General features: G+C 44.7%; 1 protein-coding gene across 1 annotated transcript; it reads right to left on the bottom strand.

Moving 5' to 3' along the window:
* Positions 1 to 210: 210 nt before the first annotated feature.
* Positions 211 to 3,067, bottom strand: LOC309473802 (neuronal pentraxin-1-like). Its single transcript, XM_082135965.1, has 5 exons — positions 2,561 to 3,067; positions 2,017 to 2,224; positions 1,038 to 1,282; positions 690 to 869; positions 211 to 528 (listed from the first exon to the last, which is right to left on the bottom strand). Exons 1-5 carry the CDS (start codon positions 2,975 to 2,977, stop codon positions 307 to 309), a joined length of 1,272 nt encoding a protein of 423 aa, XP_081992091.1. The 5' UTR covers positions 2,978 to 3,067; the 3' UTR covers positions 211 to 306.
* Between the last annotated feature and the right edge of the window lie 20,154 nt (positions 3,068 to 23,221).

Here is a 23,221-nt window from a genome sequence, read left to right as displayed (position 1 = left end):
AATGCTGCGTTGTTTTAACCCAATTTTGGGTCAAATATGGACAAACCCAAACATGTGGTTAAAAATGTTATTGACAAATTTAACCCAATGGTTGGGTTTTTCCATAGTTGACCCGAATTTGGATTGAAACAACCCAGCATTTTTTAGAGTGTTTGCACATAAATATTAAGTTATTCATAGAAACCCCAGGTTTATGCTTACCTTTGAATGTTTTATCAAGAACTGTTTTTTTAGTTTTTTTTACGAACGTCAAACTAAGGACAAGAAAGACAAAAACTAGAAACATGGATCTGGCCCCTTTGCAGTTCAGTTGAGTTGACGGCAGGGCTCAAAAGTCCATTTAGTGGCTCCACCGAACACATCGATATTACTCTCTGACCATGATAACACATTGCCAGCTTGTGTTCTGTTGTTGCAGGTTGCCAGGTTGTAAATTTCGCCAGCTGTCAATTTTCTATCCCATATATTCAAGTTCGCCAGTTCACCTACAAAGGCTTGGGTTGCATCGAAACCTCCACCAAGTGTGTCCTGCAAGTACAAAAAACAACCAAATTCAATATTAGGTTGCTGAACAGCAGGCAAACCTGTTAAGTCTAAATAAGCATGATCGATAGAGTTACTACATTTTCTAATATTAACTGACCTTTTCTACATAAATTAAGCCTAATAGGCATAATTTTGAGTCTTACCTGCTCCTGACCTAAGACCAGCACACCATTGGGTTTGATTGGGTGGTAGGGTGCCAGATTTTCTCCAGTTCCACGCAGAACACCTTCCTGAAATGCTTCCCATACTCCATCACGAGTCGTCCATGTTATGCAGATGTGATGCCATTTACCATCGTTGATAATGAAAGGTAATTTTGCAACCTGTAAAGTTATACTGTAGATTACTCAAATTGTTCTTCTGTTTTAAGTGCTAAAAGACCAAATGACTTCAGCATCTAAGTAAACCAAGAGATACACATTGAGATATATCTCCTGTATAACAATCATGGTATGCATTATGTAATTGCATTATTGTTTCTGACACTGTACCTTATCATTTATGAGAATCTCCATTGGATTGTTCCCCCATTCTATGAGAACAAGCTCATTGGCTTGTCCAGGAACAGCATAGGAGAAGGGTGTTCCTACCCCGGGTGATGCATTGGATTTTATCCACAAGCAGAAAGAGAAGGCATACATTTCTGGTAGACTTTTTTTCAGTTTGGCATACATGTAATTTGTTCTTAAGGGGAACGTAATCTGAAACTTGTCCAGTGGCCTGTTACCTTTTGAACCTGCAAAGTAAAAAGTAATAATGTTAGGATTTAACACTCTTAATCTCTCTCTCTCTCTCTCTCTCTCTCTCTCTCTCTCTCTCTCTCTCTCTCTCTCCTTCTATTCCACAAGGACTACTAAACAAAGGCTATAGTGCCCAAATGCTTCCATTGCTTGTATCTACTGCTCTGAGGCTTAAGTGACTTAGGCTGTTCTTAGACTATATATTGCACTACTGTAAATTATTTGTTTTTATTTTACAATGAAACCCACTGTAAATTAAGTGGTTTTACTTTAAAAAAAATCAAACTAACAACTTAAGGGTAAATCAACCAAACTCATGCAATCAATAAATAATAAATAAATACAAATATAATTTGCGTTCTTTCTTTTTAATTTGTGCAACTGGTGATTATTTAAAAACAATTTATTTGACTCTCGCATGCTGCGCTGAGTTGGCTGCGCTTTGAGAAGCAAACTTTACACTGCTATTCAGAGAAGACCTACTAGCTTTGAGAATGACCAAATTATCCGTCATAATATTAGGCTACATCGCTGTTTACTAGCTCAAAATACTAAGCAATGCAGCTCCCCCTCCCAAACCATCCTCTGCGCCATTACACGCCTAGACATTGCTTTTTTACTGTAACTACCATGCTTCTCAAACACATAATTATTGTAGTAAATAGCCTAGTTCAGATTTATTATTTGCCTCACAAATAAGTAAAATTTCTAATGGAACGACATCTCATACCTTTCTCCAGGTCGTTAATTCTCTGATGTAAGGAGGTGAGAGTTGACTCCACTTGATTGCGCTGATCTGTGTCGTTCCTCTGCCCGGGTTTGCTCTCATCCACAGTATTGACCCGGGATAGCACCTGCTTCTCCATATCCTCGATCTTATTTTGAAGCAGATCTTTAAGGCTGTTCGCCTGGACAGAGCCGTTGTTCCTGCTGTACTGCTACGGGAAAACATGAGATAGGAGGGTGCTTATTCAAACGAATACTTTAAAACGCAAACATGGGATACTTATTAAGAGACTATAAGCCAATTTCAGGCTTAGCGCAGCCTGCCGTAAACCAGTGACACATTGACTAAATCTGCAAAAGACCTCCACTCCAAATCTTTCGACACCATTAAGATTACTCAATCTGGCTAAAAATATTTAAACTTAATGTAATTTATCATGCATTGCCTTTGTGTTTTTAAAGAAATGCGGGATATGACTATTAGGAAATGCACTAGATGGAGTCACACGTCTTAAGCTGAAAAGTCCAAATCATTACGTCATGTATACCTCCAAGTTTTCCAATCTTTGTTTAAGGGTGGCTAAAGTCTGCCCGAGTTGGGTTAGAGTATCTGTCGGGCCGCGGGACACGTCTCCCATCGTGTTTTTGCCCGGTTCTTTCCTACGACCTCCAGTCACGGGCTCCAGAACACTCTGACTCTCACAGCGGCTCAACTTGGAAGTTAGTTCCCTGATCGTCTCCTTTTGATTCATGATAGTTTCCTTCTGCTGTAGGACTGTCTCTCTTAACTGCATTACTGTGGTCTTCAGATCCTCCGCTGGCCCGCTGTTCTGCATGGTGGCTGCGCACAGGTCCATATCCTTAGGCACGGACGTGCAGATGAACTGTGTCTGTCCGAAATCTTGCGAAGATCCCTCCAAATATGTAAGAGAAAGTAGAAAAAGTGTCCATGAGATTGTCTCCATTGCGGATTGTCTTCTTTGTCAGTGTTTGAAGTGTGAGTAACCTGTTGTTTCACCACCACTGAGCTGTACGCTGACTCTATGCAGCGCGTGTGGGTTTATATAGGACAGCAGAGGCGCAGCGCAGATCCACTGCAGCGCGCTCGCGCTCTCCAATCATGTCAAGTGTATTTCTTAAGGTGGAACTGAGAGATGGTAAATCATGTCTTTTCGCCACAATGTGATGTATAGCAAACTATTCAGATTTAGGAAGTAGTTTTACTTGGACTGTTATCTAGAAATCTACCCATATTGTGTTTATGACCAATCGATGCATACTATTTTTATATTGTTATATTCTCAAAAGTATATCTAAAGTAGGCTAATAGTTTCTTACCATCTGGTCATATTTAAAGGAGATCATTGACTAATTAGTTAGGCCTTCTTGTTGCCTTTGTTTTATAATGCCATTGAATACCACATATGTAGCTGTACAAACGCGATCTCATGCGAATGTGTATTTTTTATGAAAAGTGTAGTTTTATAGCCTACCACACGTATATTTACTTACGTTTTCATACACACTGAAACGTATAATATTAACGTATTGACAACAACTTAAAATATTTACAGACTGCACTACGTAAATTATTTACATATGAACAACTTTACCGACGTACAACTTTGTATGTAGGCTATTCCTATTTATGAATATTACAATTGTGGCATTAATGTTTTGACTCTATTTTATTCAATTGTCATATCAATGACGTGTAATTAAATGCAGTTTACTCATCTAAGCAATAGCCGTCATTTCACCATCTAGGTTAACTGTAGACTGATATAGTCTGGCTATATGAGTAACCCACTTCTAGCCAAAATAACCTTGAATTTGGTTACATGTCGTTTTTACCAAAAATAACTTGTGAGATGTATGTAAGCAAAGTCAACAGTGATTACAAGGTGTTTGGTTTCATTTATTTGACATGTTCTATGTGTAGCCTGTGGCCCTGTGCGTCTATTCTTGGGCGATGGTTTAGACGTCTATTAAATTTTCACTGACAGCCCAAATTTTGCCTTGCTTTAGCCTAGACGTCTGGGTGTTTGGATGGCTATTAGACGTCTTTTAAACGCAAAATTGCTTGCTGGGAAGAAATGATAACATATTGCTCTGTTTGTGACTTCTGCTGCAAACTGTTTCTGAGGATTATACCTTTAATGCTAAACAAGACTACATGAAACCACAAAATACACCAAAACACAACATAAATTCACAAAAGACATACATTTTATTCACTTGCTATAGGCTAATCCAAATCTGTAGAATCCATGCTTTGCGAGGAACAGATCCAAATTCAGCCCTTTATCCAACTATCTTCATCTCCATTCTCAGCAGCGACCGTAAACGCCAAATCCTGCGCTTGTTGTGATTAATTAAAATGAAAAAATTGCGCCCTCAAGAAGCCTTACGAAATGTTTTAAGGCAGTCATATCAAACGCTCATTGGCTCTCGCCTGCTTCGTCAAGTCAAATCAAGTCACCTTCATTTATATAGCGCTTTTAACAATATGGATTGTTTCAAAGCAGCTTTACAGTGATAATAGGAAATTACCGTAACAGATTGTTTAGGCTTTACAACAGCTCTAGGATAAAGTTATTGTCCAGAAAGTTAGTTTTGATTGATTGATTCACTTCAGTTGCGAAGATCATTAGTTATTAACTTAGGGGCCGCTAACACAACAGTGTTCTAACAGGAAAACCCTTAACACGCTCCGGCCGCCCATCCGCACAAAACAGTGCCTGCTGTCTCGAGAAGGCACTCCCTGAAATAGGTTCGAAGGTGCAAACAATTATCCGTTATCTCTGTGCAAACCTCAAAAACGCAAACCCGCGAAAACGCAGACGTCGTTACGGTATGCACGTTTGAATCTATATGTGCACTGGCATGTAGTACTTCTTTACAAATCAACCCTCAATAAACAAATTGTCTGGCCTTAAAAATGTATAATACAGATTTTTTTTTTTTTTTGGTACATCTGCATAGCCACGCGAACCGGAATTATCCCGACAACATTTTATCTATACTGAGGTAAAGGGAAGGGAAGGAGGCCTTCACAGGGGAGGGACTGGTTGTCACTTCAGGACTGCGTTGTCATCATGTCCAGGCACAGGTCCTTCATCAGATCTGGATACGGCCTTGATCCGGCGGACTGCGGTAAACCTCGGATAAACAGAGAGACTAATATTAGCGTAGACGCCATCCTTCTTTCTTATGATGTAATAAGTACATCAGGATTTATGGGCAATGTTCCCGATTCCGGCTGACTTAATCTATGCAGCCTTACAATGAAGGCGAAAGAGACGTGTTTTTAGTCTAGATTTGAACTGACAGAGTGTGTCTGCTTCCCGGACAATGTTAGGAAGATTGTTCCAAAGTTTTAGTGCTAAATAGGAAAAGGATCTACCGCCAGCAGTCGATTTTGATATTCTAGGTATTATCAACTGGCCGGAATTTTGAGATCATAATAGACTTGAAGGACTATAAAGCGTTAAAGGGATACTCCACCGAAAAATGAAAATTCTGTCATCATATACTCACCCTCATGTTGTTTCAAACCTGTATGAATTTCTTTCTTCTGCTGAACAGAAAGGAAGATATCTAGAAGAATGTGAGTAACCAGAGAGTTTTAGATACCATTGACTTCCATAGTAGGAAAAAAATATACTATGGATGTCAATGGTATCTAAAACTGTCTGGTTACTGACATTCTTCTAGATATCTTCCTTTCTGTTCAGCAAAAGAAAGAAATTCATACAGGTTTGAAACAACATGAGGGTGAGTATATGATGACAGAATTTTCATTTTTCGGTGGAGTATCCCTTTAAGAGCTCGCTCAAGTACTGGGGTGCTAAACCATTTAGCGCTTTGTAAGTAATCAGCAATATTTAAAAATGTATACAATGTTTAATAGGGAGCCAATCCCAATTACTTCGTCACAGATTGTGACATGCCGTGTTTCAGTCGATGTACATTTGAAATTGGGAAATGCACGCCTTCACGGAGGGAAGCCGGATTAACATTTTCATGGATTAATAACCTAAATTTTGCTCTGTACCTCACAGAAAACTATTATATACTGCCAGAGATCTGAGACTGCAACTGCAACACATCGTCATTTGAACGACTTTTGGTACTGCTTTTGACAATTTTGCAATAAATGAATTATTGTGATTACACTTGTCTGTCTGTTATGTTTTTCTTCGTAACTGTACGTAGTTTTAAGAAATGGTTATGGGAAGGTTTAGGGGTAAGAGTAAGATTAGAGGCTCAGAAAATCTTTTATTCTTTTTATATTCCGTATAAAATTTAATATTAAGGTCTCTTAACATAATTTAAAAAAGAACATTGCGGTACATCATCAGTGTATTTTCCCACTTTACAGGTAGGCTACTTGTAGGCTCGCGCTAGATCGGCCCAAAACCGGCATCCGACCAGCGCGGAAGGTCTTAACGTGTTACTGTCCTTTTCTCGAGGCAAAGTATTTTTTGATTAAATGCAATACATTTGAATATGTATTCTCTCGTTATTTCATCTGACTCCATAAATGAAAAGGTTTTAATGATATCTGTGCATCATTAAATGTGAGCGAATGTTTGACTATTCCTTTTAATGAAAGGACTATTCCTTTTGACTATAACTCTTTAATGAAAATAATGTCAAAGTCAGTTAGAATAATCAAATGTAACAATTTATTATGTCAGGTAAATGTATCATGCCAATTTCATAATCAATTCAAAGGCTAATCTGAAATACAGAAAAAGGCCTCGAACCCTCTGCTACATTTCATTATATAGTCAAGACCCTTTTCACTTGGAAACATATACTAACAAAAGAAATTTGCATTCAGAGGTTACACCTTTGGGTCTAGGGAGACCATTTGTCTAGAGGCCAACCCCTCCCTGTGTGCCAGTTATCCATAAACTCTTAAAAACCTTATTACCCTTTGGTTTACTTATTTGGAAATGAGACATTTGTACCAGTCGCACTGAGACATTTTAAATTATACCAAACATTTACTGCTACAAACTGATAACGGTCAGATAAGTATGATTTAAACCATGCTAATGCAATTTCACAAATGCCAACATAATTTTCGAGTCTATTTAAAAGAATGTTGTGGTCAATAGTATAAAATGCAGCACTAAGATCGAGTAACACTAATAGAGAGATACAACCTCAATCAGATGATAAGAGCAAATCATTTGTAACTCTAATGAGAGCAGTCTCAGTACTATGGTACGGTCTAAATCCTGACTGAAAATCCTTGCAGATATCATTTCTTTCTAAAAAGGAACATAGTTGTGAGGATATCGCCTTTTCTAGTATCTTTGACAGAAAAGGTAGATTCGAGATCGGCCTGTAATTGACTAATTCTGTACAATCAAGTTGCAGTTTTTTAACAAGCGGTTTAATCATAGCCAGCTTAAAAGTTTTTGGTACGTATCTTAATGACAAAGATGAATTAATGATATTAAGAAGAGGATCTATGACCTCTGGAAGCATCTCTTTCAGTAGCTTAGTCGGTATAGGGTCTAACATACATGTTGTCGATTTAGATGATTTAACGAGTTTAACGAATTCTTTCTCTTCTATAGCAATGAATGAATACATTTTTTCCTTAGGGAGACTACAATGCACTGCCTGATGCGATACTGTAGTAGACGGTTGCATAGTTATAATTTTCTCCCTGATATTATCAATCTTATAAGTGAAGAAGTTCATAAAGTCATTACTGCTGTGCTGCTTGGAAACTTCTGGGCTTGAAGCTTTATTTTTCGTTAGTTTAGCCACTGTTTCAAATAAATACCTAGGGTTTTGTTTATTTTCTTCTAATAGGGTTGAAAAATAAGCAGATCTAGCAGCTTTTAAGGCCTCTCTATGTGCAATCAAGCTCTCTTTCCATGAAATGCGAAATACCTCTAGTTTTGTTTTCTTCCAGTTGCGCTCCATTTTTCTGGCTGCTCTATTAAGGGCCCGAGTGTGCTTGTTGTATCACGGAGTTGGACTATTTTCTTTAATCCTCTTTAAGCGCAACGGAGCAACTGTGTCTAAAGTGCTGGAAAAGAGAGAGTTAAAAGTTTCTCTTTGAGAATCACAATGTCTATTTGGGCAACACAGTTCTTAAAACCGCTCCTGGAACATGTGGCCAGCGCTCCTACACACCCAGTCCCACTATTATCTAACTACACAGATACGATCTATCTAGCTAGCTAGCTATCTTTGTTGCTGGAAAAAAAACCTAACACCGTGTCCTAACTACACACGACGTGATGCCGCGACATGCGATAAAAGGTATATTTTCCATGTTAATCAGAGTTTGTAAAAACTGCATTCTTCCATCTTAAAAATATATCTAAATTACGTCATATGCTGTCAATGACAAATGCGGAACAATTAGTTCATGCGTTCGTGACCTCAAGGCTAGATTATTGTAATGCTCTTATGGGTGGTTGCCCTGCATCCTTAATAAATAAACTGCAGCTGGTCCAAAACACAGCAGCTAGAGTTCTTACCAGAACCAGGAAGTATGCCCATATTAGCCCGGTTCTATCAACACTGCATTGGCTCCCTATTAAACCCTATTAAATTAAATCGTATACATTTTAAAATATTGCTGATTACTTACAAAGCACTAAATGGTTTAGCTCTCCGGTACTTGAGCGAGCTCTTAACGCATTATAGTCCTTCACGTCTATTGTGATCTCAAAACTCTGGCCAGTTGATTATACCTAGAATATCAAAATCGACTGCTGGCAGTAGATCCTTTTCCCATTTAGCACCACAACTCTGGAACAGTCTTCCTAACATTGTCCGGGAAGCAGACACAGTCTGTCAGTTCAAATCTAGACTAAAACACATCTCTTTGACCTAGAATATACATAACACATTATAAACTTCTATAATTCAATTTTAGGCTGCATAGTTTAGGTCAGCCGGGAACACTCCCCATAAATCCTGATGTACTCGTTACATCATAAGAAGAATGGCGTCTACACTAATATTAGTCTCTCTGTTTATCCCAAGGTTTACCGCAGTCCACCGTATCCAGGCCGCATCCAGATCTGATGAAGGACTTAATATTGGCAGGACACACCCCCTGGACACGACAACAATGCAGTCCTGAAGTGTCAACTAGTCTCTCCCCTGTGAAGGCCCCCTTCTCCTTCCCTTTACCACTGTACAGATAAAACGTTGTCAAAATAGTTCCGGTTCACATGGCTACTCGGAAGCGATAAATAATTCTGCAAATGAGCGGGCCGTAGCGCATTAAGGGTTTTCTGTTAGAATAGTGTCGTGTAAGCGGTCCCCAAGTTAATAACAAATGATCTTTGCAATGGAAGTGAATCGATTAAAACTAACTTTAGCTGGACAATATCTTTATTCTAGAGCTGCTATAAAGCCAAAACAATCTCTGTTACTTTAATTTACTATTATCACTCTAAAGCTGCTTTGAAACAGTCCATATTGTTAAAAGTGCTATATAAATGAAGGTGACTTGACTTGCATCTGAGGCACAGTCACAATTTAAAAGCATCTGACTAAAGATGACTGAAAATACACATAATCCTTCAATCCCCCGTTTGATATTTTTTTATCACAAAACAAACTCCATTAATCATGTATACTGCATGTTGCATTCAGGTTCCATTAACCATTACTTAAAATTACATGATAAGAGTTCATGGTGAAACTTTGCATCGTCTTGAATGCTTTGAGTCCTCTGAAAGCTTTTATTTTGGAGTTGTGATCTTGTGGAAGTGGCGGATAGTGTTGTGTTTTGTGAATGTTCAGAAGTTTTCATCTAGGTGGCCAATGCAGTGCAGTCTAAGTATTGGATGTCTTTGCTCATCCTTTGGATCACCTGCAATCACACACAAGAGAAAAGGGAAACGTAATAATTCCTAACTGCCAGTAAAACGTACTCGGTTACTAACGTAACCTCGGTTCTCTCTAGAGAGGAAACGAGTACTGCGTAATATCTTACGCTAGGGGAAATCTCTTTTCCGCGAGATACTGAAGCCAAAAAATTATCCTTAATTTTGAAATAATGTAAAACGCGTTGCGGCAGCATGCAGACATAGGCGAGACAGCTCGCGCGCCTATTGGCTGCCCTGCGGCAACTGCAGCAGCCTATCGATAAGGCCCTATCGTGACGTCATCACCAATGGGGGCGCTTCGCGCCCCATACGTCACGTCCCGCCGAAACGGGCGTGGCCTGGGGCTATAAATATAGCATCGAAAGGCTAGCTTACCGGTTTTTCATCGCCGGAGCGAACCGGAGCGTGCGCAGGCACGGCAAGATACGCAGTACTCGTTTCCTCTCTAGAGAGAACCGAGGTTACGTTAGTAACCGAGTACGTTCTCTTACGAGAGGTACTCTCGTACTGCGTAATATCTTACGCTAGGGGAAACAGTGTAAAACGCCGTGCATGCTATGATCCAGCACCAAAGTCCCAAGGGCAGGTGCCCGGGCTCATGTAGTACATGATCATAAGTGACTCACAGAGAGCCCAGGAAGAGTGGCTAGAATAGCATCATTCCTGTAATGCAGCATCCTATAAGAACAGTTATAGTGATGGTATTTACTCAGTCAGGGCGACCCCGGCCTGGACTGATGAATATAGTGGGTCTTACACATTGCCCATAGAGCTGCGCGATCTAAACGAGCGTTGCTCGCGCTATTTTGGTATTCTGGGCCGGACGTACTCGGGGCAGACAGTACCGATTTCTAGACTGAAAGCAGCTTAGCTTGCAGAGCGGGAACCTCTAGGTTATAAAACCTTATAAATGTAGACGGGGAGGCCCAGCCTGCCGCCATACAGATATCTTGCAAGGCAATCCCACTAGACCAAGCCCACGACGAGGCCACGCCTCTCGTGGAGTGCGCTCTGACACCCAATGGGCACTGCAAGCCCTTAGAGGTGTAAGCCAGCGCTATAGCATCGACTATCCATCTGGATAGGCTCTGTTTCGAAACGGCGAGTCCCTTAGAACGTCCGTAGAGTGAAACAAAGAGCTGCTCCGTCTGTCTGAAAACAGACGTGCGGGACACATAAGCCCTTAGCGCCCTGACTGGGCAAAGGAAGCTGGCGTCCTTCTCCTCGTTAGAGACCGGCAGGGCAGACAGGGAAATTACCTGGGCCCTGAACGGTGTATTGAGGGATTTAGGGACGTACCCGTGCCTTGGTTTGAGTATGACTTTCGAGTCATTTGGCCCAAACTCCATACACGTCGCGCTCACTGAGAGCGCTTGTAAGTCCCCTATGCGCTTCACTGAAGCGAGAGCCAGAAGAAACACCGTTTTGAAAGACAAGTGTTTGATATCTACTGACTGGATAGGCTCAAATGGGGCACCCTTCATGGCCTCCAAGACCGTAGAAAGGTCCCATATGGGGACTGAGGGAGGTCTGGGAGGATTTAACCTCTTAGCTCCTCTAAGGAACCGAATGACCAGATCGTTCCTTCCTAGTGACTGACCAAGCGTTGGTTTGGAAAACGCTGCTATAGCCGCCACATAGACTTTGAGCGTGGATGGGGCTCTGCCTTCATCCAGTAGCTCTTGTAGGAAGGAGAGAACCTCCGTCACTCCACAGTCCAGGGGTGAAAAGCCGCGTGCTGTGCACCAGCTGGAGAACACTGACCATTTTGAGGAATAGAGCCGTCTCGTAGAGGGAGCTCTAGCCTGCATGATCGTGTTTAACACTCCCTCTGGGATATCAGAGGGTACCCGTTGATGGCCCACGCATGTAGGGACCAAAGCTCCGGGCGAGGATGCCAGATCGAGCCCCTGGCTTGAGAGAGGAGGTCCCTCCTCACTGGTATTGGCCATGGGGCAGTGCTCGTCAGCTGCATAAGAACTGGGAACCAAGCCTGGTTCTTCCAGAACGGAGCAACCAGTAACACTGAGCATCTGCTTTCCCTGATCCGCTCTAATACCTGAGGTAGGAGCGTGATGGGGGGAAAGGCATAGAGCGGGCAGCGGGGCCAGACGTGGGCCAGCGCATCCCTGCTCTTTGAGAAAAATTCCGGGCAGTGAGCGTTTTCTTGAGACGCAAACAGGTCTATCTTTGCTCTGCCGAATGTCTGCCACAGCAGTTGGACTGTCTGCGGATGCAGTGACCATTCTCCTGCTGGAACATTGTTCCTGGACAGTCTGTCTGGTCCCACATTCAGGTGGCCAGGCACATGCGCTGCTCTGAGCGAGCGCAAATTGTGCTGAGCCCATACCAGGAGGCGTTTCGCTAACCTGTATAGGTTTCGGGATGTGATGCCTCCCTGGCGATTTATGTAGGCTACCACTGACATGTTGTCCGAGCGGACCAAGACGTGGTGTCCTGCTATTTGGGGACGAAAGCGCCTCAGCGCGTTGTCGACTGCCATCATTTCCAGGCAGTTTATGTGCAGAAGCTTTTCCCGTTCTGACCACTGGCCAAAAAACGGTCTGCCCTCGAGCAGTGCTCCCCATCCCGAGGTGGAGGCGTCCGTGGACACCACCTTCACACTCGAGGAAGTCCCCAGGCTTACACCTGACTGGTACCAGTCGGTCGCTCTCCAGGGTATCAGTGCTGAGACGCATTCCTGATCGACCTTGAGACGAAAGAGACCTGAAGTCCATGCTCGACGCGGTACTTGCGCTTGTAGCCAGAACTGCAGTGGGCGCATGCGAAGCAGACCCAGCTGGAGAACTGTGGATGCTGCTGCCATGAGACCGAGCATCCTTTGAAACTTCTTTAGCGGGACTATAGTGCCGCGGCGGAAGGTTTCTGTCATGCGCTGAATAGTCAATCTGCGCTGTAGCGATATTTGAGCTGTCATTGACAGCGAGTCCAGTTCTGTGCCCAGGAAAGATATTCTCTGACTGGGAGACAGTGAACTTTTCGCCCAGTTGACTTTGAGACCCAGATTCTCGAGATGTTCGAGTAAAATGGTTCTGTGTTCTATGAGCTCCGTATGTGACTGAGCTAGAACCAGCCAATCGTCCAAGTAGTTCAAAACTCGCATTCCCCGAAGTTTCAGGGGAGCGAGGGCTGCGTCCATGCACTTCGTGAATGTACGGGGTGCTAGGGACAGGCCAAACGGTAGGACTGTGTATTGATAAGCCTGGCCCTCGAAGGCGAATCTCAAAAATCGCCTGTGACGTGACGCTATTTGTATTTGGAAATACGCGTCTTTCAGATCTATTGACACAAACCAGTCCCCGTGGCGAATTTGCGCGAGGATTTTCTTGGTTGTGAGCATTCTGAACCTGCGTTTTGAAAGCGCTACGTTCAGTTGTCTTAGATCTAGAATGGGTCTGAGACCCCCGTCTTTTTTCGGAACCAGAAAATATCTGCTGTATAGCCCCCCTTCGCTCTGAGCTTGAGATAAAGGCTCTATTGCCCCTTTGCTCAACAGCTTCGCAATTTCGGTACGAAGTACACTTGCTACTTCCTTTTCTACCGTGGTTTCGACTCGCACCGCACAACGGCGGGGACGTCGAGCGAACTGTAGCGAATAGCCTCTTTTTATAATGTTCAGCACCCATTCTGATACACCGGGAAGCTTTGCCCACGCATGTGCGTGCATAGCTAAGGGTTGAATGAGATTGGAGCTCTGGTCGTGACATAGTGGCGACCGGGGAGCTTCGGTATGCTGTATTATAGACACCGCATTTGCAGCGCTCGAGGCGGGGAGTGTTTTGATCACAGCGGGCGGTTCGCCCGCGCTCGGCTCTCTCACGGCAGGTAGCTGAGAGACGGCGAGCGTGGGGGAAACCGAGGGATTCGTCATGTCTGTGAGTGAATGTGGGCGCAGGACAGCGGGCACATTTGCACTGAAAACACCATCGACCTGAATCGGTTGTATGTGTGTTGGTTTCGTTTTTACAGAAACCAAGAGACATGCAGCGTGTAGTGTTTGTGGGCACTGGGACGTGGGCACGTTCACTACATTCTGTGCGCAATCGACATGAGTCGATTTTATGTGCGCGAGCCCTGTGGGGCGGGCTGTGTCTGTGTGTAGGAATGGGCACTGGGCAGTGGGCATTTTTACTACACTCATAACACCGTCGGCCGTGGCCGGAATACCAGAAAATACGCTCTTTACAGGATTTATCTGGGTCGCCGTGAAAACGGCGTTTGTGTACAGGCAAGCGGGTAATGCAACCGACTTGTTTACTGCAGAGTACACTGGAACAGTCGCATGTAATGGAACTGGACGAGCGGGAAGTTTTGGTGGAAACCCGGCCGCAGCGGGGCTTGAACACCGTCGTTTTCCTAAGCTGGCTAGGAAGACTTTGAGGCCTCGGGCTTCATCTCAACCTTCGGCCGAGTCCCACGCTGTGGGGGGCGGCGGCCGGCAGAGCGAGAGCGTGGTCTCTGGTCCCGGGCCTGTCGACGCTGTGAAGCGGCGGCGGGGGGCGGTGGCTGCGAGCTGCGAGCAGACGGCTGTTTAGAGCGGCCTGATGCGGAGCTAGAGCGCTTTGGCAAAAAGTGCTTCATGGCCTGCGACGTCTTTTGTACCTCAGCGAATCTGTCCGCGAAATCTTTGACGGACGATCCAAAGAGGCCAGTAGCAGAAACGGGGGCGTCGAGGAACACAGAGCGCTCCGAGTCCGGCATTTCTGAAAGCGTCAGCCAGAGGTGTCTCTCAGCAACGGTGAGAGAGGCCATGTTCCGCCCTATGGCCTGTGCAGCGGATTTCGTAGCGCGGAGTGCGAGGTCCGTAGCGCTCCTTAAATCCGCCACGTTGATTGCTTCCGTGCCTTCCTCGTCCAGCTTTCGGAGAAGGTTAGCTTGGAAGATCTGGAGAGTGGCCATAGTGTGTAGCGCTGATGCAGCCTGCCCAGCGGCGGTGTAAGCGCGACTGTGCAGGGTGGAAGTAGCGCGGCAGGCTTTTGAAGGTAGCGCCGTCTTAGTCCGCCGTCCAGCAGAGGGCGGGCAAAGATGGGCTGCTACCGCCTCCTCCACTAGAGGGAGAGCGAGGTATCCTCTGTCTTTGGCACCGTCCACCACGGAGAATGCCGCCGAAGCAGAGGAACGTAGCCTGGCTGAAAAAGGGGCGCTCCAAGACTTTGCCAGTTCTTCATGAAGCTCAGGAAGAAACGGGGCGGGTCTTGAGGGCGTGGAAACGCGGTCCCCTTGCAGAAAACAGCCGTCCAGACGGTTGCGTGTAGGCTCGGCGGGCGCGGACCACTCGAGGCCGAGGCTCTCTGTGGCCTGTGTGAGCAGACGCATCAGCTCAGCTTCAATGCTGGCCCGTTTTCCTGACGACTCGCGGGCAGAAGAAGGGGCGAGGTCCACAGAGCTCGCCCAATCCTCGCTGTCCGAAGCCAGGATAGAGCAGTTGTCCTCCTCGAAAACTGCCGCTTCTTCCTTGTCATCTCCGGCGGAAGCGGCGGCCAGCGGAGGCCACTGTCCGGGAGTGAGAGACTCGAGAGAAGCAGACGGCGAAGCTGGCAGGCGCACCGGCGAGCTTTTCTCGGTGGGAGGCTCAGGGATCCGCTGAGCACGGCGCTTTTTACGGCGCGGCGTCGAAGCGGGGGGTGCAGGCTCGTGGAAAGTTGCCATGCGAGTCCTCAGAGTCGCCATAGGCATAAGCTCGCAGTGAGGGCATCCGCCGTCAGCGAGCGCTAGAGCCGCATGTCCTTCACCCAGGCAGGAAACGCAGATGACATGGCGGTCCCCGTCGCTGAGTGGGGCTCGGCACGAGCCACAGGATGGACGAGACATCTTGAAAAGACGCTCTGCTCTTTTAGAAAGGGAGTGTGAGTCGCGGCGGCGAACACACACAAGCAATGAAAGGATATAACGCCGGATAGCGTAGCAGGAACGGTGGTTGAAGGCGGCGCGGCCAGCGACTCCAGGTACCGAACTCGTCCCGCTGAAATGCTGTTTCCACGGCGCGGCTTCTTCTCTCTGGATCCAGCGATGCGTGAGCTCCGCTGAAGAGATGAAAAATAGGTAAGCTAGCCTTTCGATGCTATATTTATAGCCCCAGGCCACGCCCGTTTCGGCGGGACGTGACGTATGGGGCGCGAAGCGCCCCCATTGGTGATGACGTCACGATAGGGCCTTATCGATAGGCTGCTGCAGTTGCCGCAGGGCAGCCAATAGGCGCGCGAGCTGTCTCGCCTATGTCTGCATGCTGCCGCAACGCGTTTTACATTATTTCAAAATTAAGGATAATTTTTTGGCTTCAGTATCTCGCGGAAAAGAGATTTCCCCTAGCGTAAGATATTACGCAGTACGAGAGTACCTCTCGTAAGAGAACTGTCCTTATTTAGTATTGGCAGGACACTAAAGTGTTTATCAGTGCTGGTATGTTTATGTCTTCATCCTCAGGCGACAAGTTAGAACCTAAAAACCCTAGTCCCACCATATCTGGACTCTGATAAACACTACTGTCATCTATCCCTCGTCTCTAGGCAGATGTTTCAAATCCCAATGGGTCATGTCAGTCCACTCATATTTTCTCTGCACCTTAACTGCTGCATCAGTTACCATGAGATCCTGAAGTGGGCTTTCCATCCTGGATTCTAGTGGTGACCTCTGAGTCCTTAGAATCTTTAACCCTTTACTGGGCAAGATTCAAGATTCAAGATTTTATTTATTTGTCACATACACAATTATACAGAGTACAACCAGCAGTGAAATGTAAGTCAGGTCCACTCCAAAGACAGTGCAATTATATAGAATACAAAAAAACTGAATATACATAAATATTAAGAAAAAGAAAAGTAGAAAAAAAGAATAAAATAAAATAAAGGATAATATATATATATATATATATATATATATATATATATATATATATATATGTATATATATATATATATATATATATATATATATATATATATATATATATATATATGTATATATATATATATATATATATATATATATATATATATATATATATATATATACATACAAATATAAATGTGCAGGTCAGTCTGTTTGTTGACTTAACCCTAAAACAGGCAACGTGACTCACGAGTCACATAGTTTTTATTGTCTTTTTTGGGGCATAAGAACGATTTTTTCATCAGATCATTGGATCATTTATCACAGCCTGGTCTGTCTTGAGTAAGCTGGTCACATGTTTTGCTTCAAGTTTTTTGTGATAAATTAGTCAGCCTGACCTAAATCCAACATGGCTGCCAGTGGTGCAGGACATTCAGATTTTGAGGAAAGTAAATATATATTAAACTTACTTTTCTGCTGGAAAAATAATAATAATACTGCTAACATTAATTGTGAACATTGTCTTAAGTTGCTGAAGAAGAAAATGAAAAAGGGATTAACCCTAATTTTGACCATCTTTGTATTTTGAGTTTTTAATTCACTACAATTAAATCCTAATCTAGTCATGACAAACAATATATCGTTGGAAAGGTCTAAGACTCCTAAATAGATATTTTAGCACTGTTTTTTGTCACAAATTATGTAGGAACAGTAATAGATGAATTTATGACATTCCAGTCAGAGCACCTCAAAAAATCTACATCATAACAGGAGTTCTATTTCACTGTTACAGACCGCCAGAGACGGTCAAACATAGTGGAAGGAGTCGCGTCTCGCGAGCATATCGAGAATCTCGTATTGATTTGTCACCTGTGACCCTGACCGATGACGTGTTGGAAGCTATATCCGCTCCATTCATGTCACGGTCGTTCTCTTTGTCATTCTCGTGAAGAGATCTCGCTCGAGCGTGCACAGCGTTTTTTTGCTGAGCAACTGCTCGCCGCTACGGCTGTGTCTCGGGAGAAATATTTTGGATTATATTTGGAATATTGCGCGCATCGGACCATAACGTTATACCCACTGGTTGTCCAGGGTTTTGTTTTGGACCGATCGCTACTAGCAGTGTTGAGGTGAGTACTCACGTGAACTTAGTGGTTAACCAAGGTTCATTCAGACTGCGTGTAGTATTGTTTATTGCCTAAACAGGGTTTGTTTGGAACCGATCGCTACTAACAGTGTTGAGGTGAGTACTCACGTGAACTTAGTGGTTAACCAGGGTTCATTCAGACTGCGTGTAGTATTGTTTATTGTCTAAACGACTACTATGTGTATGCTCATTGGTTAACCAGGGTGATACATTGACAAGGCTTATCGTAGCAACTGTAAAGCCTTTTTATTTGGAGTGGCTGTTTTTCTTTCTGCCTGTATTGTGATTATAATCCCATTGGTTGACCAGGGGTTTTCCAACTACTGGTCTGGAAGTTATGGCAGCTTCATGCTCCATCTGCTCAGGTCCAATGGATCTCATGGATGCTCATACGCAATGTCCCACTTGCCTAGGCATTGATCACCTCCGAGAGGCTTTAGTAGACCCACGTCCTGAATGTGGTTTGATGTCCTTGGAGATGAGACGACATCGGCTGGCTGAATTAGATCCTGAGTTCCGGGATTCTGCTCCATCAGTTGGGGCAGCGTCACATGTGAGTAGCAAGCGCGTAGCCAGCCAGCGTGTGGCCAGTGGGACTGGAAGGCCTTCGAAGAAGATGCGAACCTCTTCGGTACGCAGTACGTTGACCCAGCAAGTAGCTGAGCTTGCGAACGCTGTTCAGGGTATTAAGGCCTTATTATCTGTACCCCCTACTCGTCAGGATATGAGTGAGGGGAATATGGGTGTTTTAGCTCCTCCCTTGCCCAGGTGTGAGCTGGCGTCCAGTTTTTCCAGAAGAGAATCAGACACCTTATCTATTGCGGCCTCTGACTCCTTAGACAGGGAGGAACAGGATTATTATACGCCCATGCAGGAGACCATACCCTCACATTCCCAGTTCCAACGTTCCCATAGCGACGACGGTTCTAGCATTCAGGATGCGCCTTCTTCAGTGGTTTTCTCTCTGCAGGACACACTCAAGATGGCGCTCGCCAAGCGGAATTTGGATCCTCCACTTCCTGGGCCAGGCCAGTCAAATCTCTTGCGTCGCTCAGTTTCCCAGCAAGAGGATTTCCTAATGCCGAGTTGTCCTGACTTCACAGATGTTGTCTCTTCTGCGTTTCGGTCAGCTCCTTTATCCAGACCTGATCGTGTGGCTCGTACACAAGCGGCAATGGCTGAAGACGAGGAGAAGGGCCTTGGTAACATGCCTCCAGTTGAGCCATGCGTTTCTTTACTGATAGTGTCACCAGCTTTACATTTACATTTACATTTATGCATTTGGCAGACGCTTTTATCCAAAGCGACTTACATTGCGTTATCCTATACATTTATACATAGGTATACATACCAGATGAGGCTCTTAGACAGAACCTTCGCTGTCCTAACCCAGAGTGTAGACGCACAGATGATCTGTTGGTGAGGATTTATAATACTGTCTCAGGCTTGAGTCGTGTGGGGAATTCCATGGCTCATCTTCTGTTGGCACTTCATTCCGCTTTAAGTGCTAATCCACCAGATGGTACTGCATCAGAGTTACTTGAGGCCTTCTTACAGGCCTTGGGTTCAATCGCTTTCTCCAGTGGAAAGGTTCTTGGGCTTACAACACAGGCTAGGCGACAGGTTTGGCTGGCACAGTCTAAACTTCCAGAGGCTTGCCGTAACAATCTTCGTCAACTACCACTGGTACCTGGGCATGTTTTTGGTCCAGCCGCCCAGGAAGCTCTTGAGCGCAGAGTTCGTGCAGTGGAGTCTCGGTCCCAGCACTTTGAGCGCAGTGTGAGTTATGGACCACCCTCACATCGAATGCCCGTTCGTCAGGCAAATCCACTCCAACACAGGCAGGGACAGTCTTACAGGCCTGTACAGCAGGCTACTCGACCTGGGTATGACTCGAGAAGGGAGGCATCCCGTGCTCGTAGACCACCTGCTCACCCTGTGGCAACTCATCGTCGCCCCCCCCAGGGATAAGAGAACCGCTCCCCATCGTCGGTGATGGTCCAGGGTCTGTGATGGGACACTTTTCAACCTCTCAACTACAGCTTTGGAGAGGGATTACAGACAACAAGTGGCTCATCGACACACTCAACAAGGGCTACTGTCTTCAGTTCCGTCACAGACCCCAATTATGTACACACACTCTGCCCCAAAGCTCTTGCTCTATCTCTCGAGGTCCGGAAGCTACTGGAAAAGGGTGCGATAGAGCTAGTAAACCCCCAGGTCCATCCGGAGGGATTTTATTCAAAGTACTTCCTAGTTCGGAAGAAGGATGGGAGTTTCAGGCCAATCTTGGACCTCAGACGCTTGAACAGGAGTCTCAAACACCTTCCTTTCCGCATGTTGCGTGTCAAGGATGTCCTACAAGTAGTCGAACCCGGCATGTGGTTTACGTCTGTGGATCTGAAGGACGCATATTTCCATATCCCCATTGCACCTCATCACAGACGGTTTCTTCGGTTCACACTCCAGGGCAGGACATACCAATATCGAGTCCTACCATTTGGCCTCTCCCTCTCTCCCCGTGTATTCACACGATGTATGCAAGCGGCACTAGAACCTCTACAACGGGAGGGCATGTTGATTCTCCCTTACCTTTGCCCGATTGCTCGATTGCTCGATTGCTCCTGTCTGCCGTGAGTGTTTTTGCTTCGGTGCTGTAAGCTCCGTCTTAGTCTCGTATTTCCTTGTTTTGAACCAGAATTTACTACAATTTCTAGTTGTTTATACTACTACTAAATACGGCTTGCCCAACATCGCTGGCTTCCGTTGCTACTAGCACAACACGGTAGTAATTCGCTAGCCTGCTAACGCGCCACCCGTGCGCTCAGCTATTTTTATTTATTTATTTGTCTCTCGCGCGCTCGCGCCTTTGAGTTCATAAAAGCTCAGGTGAGTAAGAATCACTCAACAAACACGGTGAGTAATGTCTTGTCCTGTTATTATCATGCGTCGCGTCTGAATGCGTTGTTGTTTTTGGAGCTCTATCGATTTGATTTATAATTCTTGATTTTTCTCGCTGCCTGCTGTGAGTGTGTTTGCTTCGGAGCTGTAAGCTCCGTCTTAGCCTCGTATTTCCTTGTTTTGAACCATCATTTACTACAATTTCTAGTTGTTTATATTACTACTAAATACAGCTTACCCAACCCTGACGCATAACACGCTAGTAATTCGCTAGCCTGTTAACGCGCCACCCTTGCGCTCAGCTATTTTTATTTATTTATTTTCTCTCGCGCCTTTGAGTTCATAAAAGCTCAGGTGAATAAGAAACACTTAAGAAACACTCAACAAACACGGTGAATAATGTCTTGTCCTGTCATTATCATGCGTTGCGTCTGAATGCGTTGTTGTTTTTGGAGCTCTATCGATTTGATTTATAATTCTTGATTTTTCTCTTTAAACCCGCTTACAACGAACATTTTCTACTCTTCCTCACTGAGAAGCACTACTGCTCAAACCTCATTGTTACAACGCGGACTGTTGAGCAGACGCGTCTCAAGCCTATTAGTGATCCAACGCTGCATACTCTTAAAGGTTACGTCCGTGGATCACGGCTGAACGCGTCTTCTCCACACTCACTTATAAACAAACACTTTTTTTTCGCCTATCGTGCGTCTACTCTACACCCCTACCACTAAAAAACCTCATAGTTACAACGCGGACTGTTCAAGCCTATTAGTGATCCAACGCTGCATACTCTTAAAGGTTACGTCCGTGGATCACGGCTGAACGCGTCTTCTCCACACTCATTTACAAACAAACTTATAATATAAATTAGTATTAATATTGATAGCATCACTGGTAGCTTCGTTGCTAACTCACTGTCCATCTGTTAAAATGGCGAATATATCAGATGTAAGTAGTCTACCGCTTGGTGCAGGTGAGGACACATTTGAGCTTCACGCACTGCAGTCTGAGCTGGAAGCTGTTGAGAAACAGATCCACAACCTTTTATTGAGACAGGCCGAGCTGAGAGACCGGTGTTTGGCTCTTGAAACATCACGCGCCGACGCACACAAATCAGTGTTTAACGTTACTAACCCGCTGACTCCGACCGCGTCTACTCCGTGCGTTCCTCAGCATCGGTCGCAATCAGCCATGGTCTCGTTCACTCCGGCTCCAACACGCCACCACGAAGCCTGGGTGGTTCCGCAGCGGAAGACGCGAGTCAGGTTTAGACCAAGACTTTCTCCGACCCTCCCGGTTTTCGAGTTATCGACACAAAACCGCTTCTCCCCTCTACGCGAAACAGAACGCGATGCTGTGATCATCGGCGATTCCATCGTTCGGCACGTACACGCTACGTTAGGTACAAGTAAGGTGCAAAGTCACTGCTTCCCTGGTGCTCGTGTTTCTGAAATCGCTGCTCGCGTTCCCGAGATCCTGAACGGTGACGAGCGCGTCGGAACTGTGGTCCTGCACGCGGGAGTGAACGACATCAGGCTGCGCCAGACGGAGATTCTGAAGAAAGACTTCAGGAATCTAATCGATACGGTACGCAGCACATCGCCTGAAACAACGATCATTGTGTCAGGACCGCTTCCCACGTACCGACTAGGGCATGAAAAATTCAGCAGATTATTTGCGCTAAATGAATGGTTAATGTCATGGTGCAATGAGCAGAAACTGCTCTTTGTAAATAATTGGAATCTGTTTTGGGAGCGTCCTAGGCTTTTCCGTGCTGATGGCTTACACCCAAGCAGATTCGGAGCGGATCTTCTGTCAGATAACATCTCCAAAATGTTAAATACCCTTTGACTAGTAACCAAAAGTCCAAATCATAGTCTCTGCTGCACCAATTCAACTGATATAAATACTAGTGTAGAACATTGCATAGAAACCGTGTCTATTCCTCGTTTAGTGAGATCAAATAATAAATCTAATGCAGGATCTAGGAAAAATCTAATTGTTATTAAAACAGAAAATGTTGCTATTAGTAAACAAAAACTATTTCTAAAGCTAGGTCTTCTAAACATTAGATCACTCACACCTAAGGCAGTTATTGTAAATGAAATAGTCACAGATAATAGCTTCGATGTACTTTGCCTTACTGAAACCTGGCTTAAACCAAATGATTATTTCGGTATTAATGAGTCTACTCCTCCTGGATACTGTTATAAGCATGAGCCCCGTCTGATTGGTCGTGGCGGAGGTGTTGCAACCATTTATAAAGATATTCTAAATGTTACTCAGAAAACGGGTTATAAGTTTATTTCATTTGAAGTACTTGTACTAAATGTTATGCTCTTAGATGTTAGAAAAACATCCCTATTATCTCTAGCCTTGGCTACCGTATATAGACCGCCAGGGCCTTACGCTGATTTCCTAAAAGAGTT

This window comes from Leuciscus leuciscus, assembly GCF_965113295.1.
Source record: "Leuciscus leuciscus genome assembly, chromosome: 14".
In the NCBI taxonomy this organism is placed as follows: Eukaryota; Metazoa; Chordata; class Actinopteri; order Cypriniformes; family Leuciscidae; genus Leuciscus; species Leuciscus leuciscus.
Note: the sequence above shows the minus strand (reverse complement) of the source record. Positions and strands in the feature narration are given on the sequence as shown.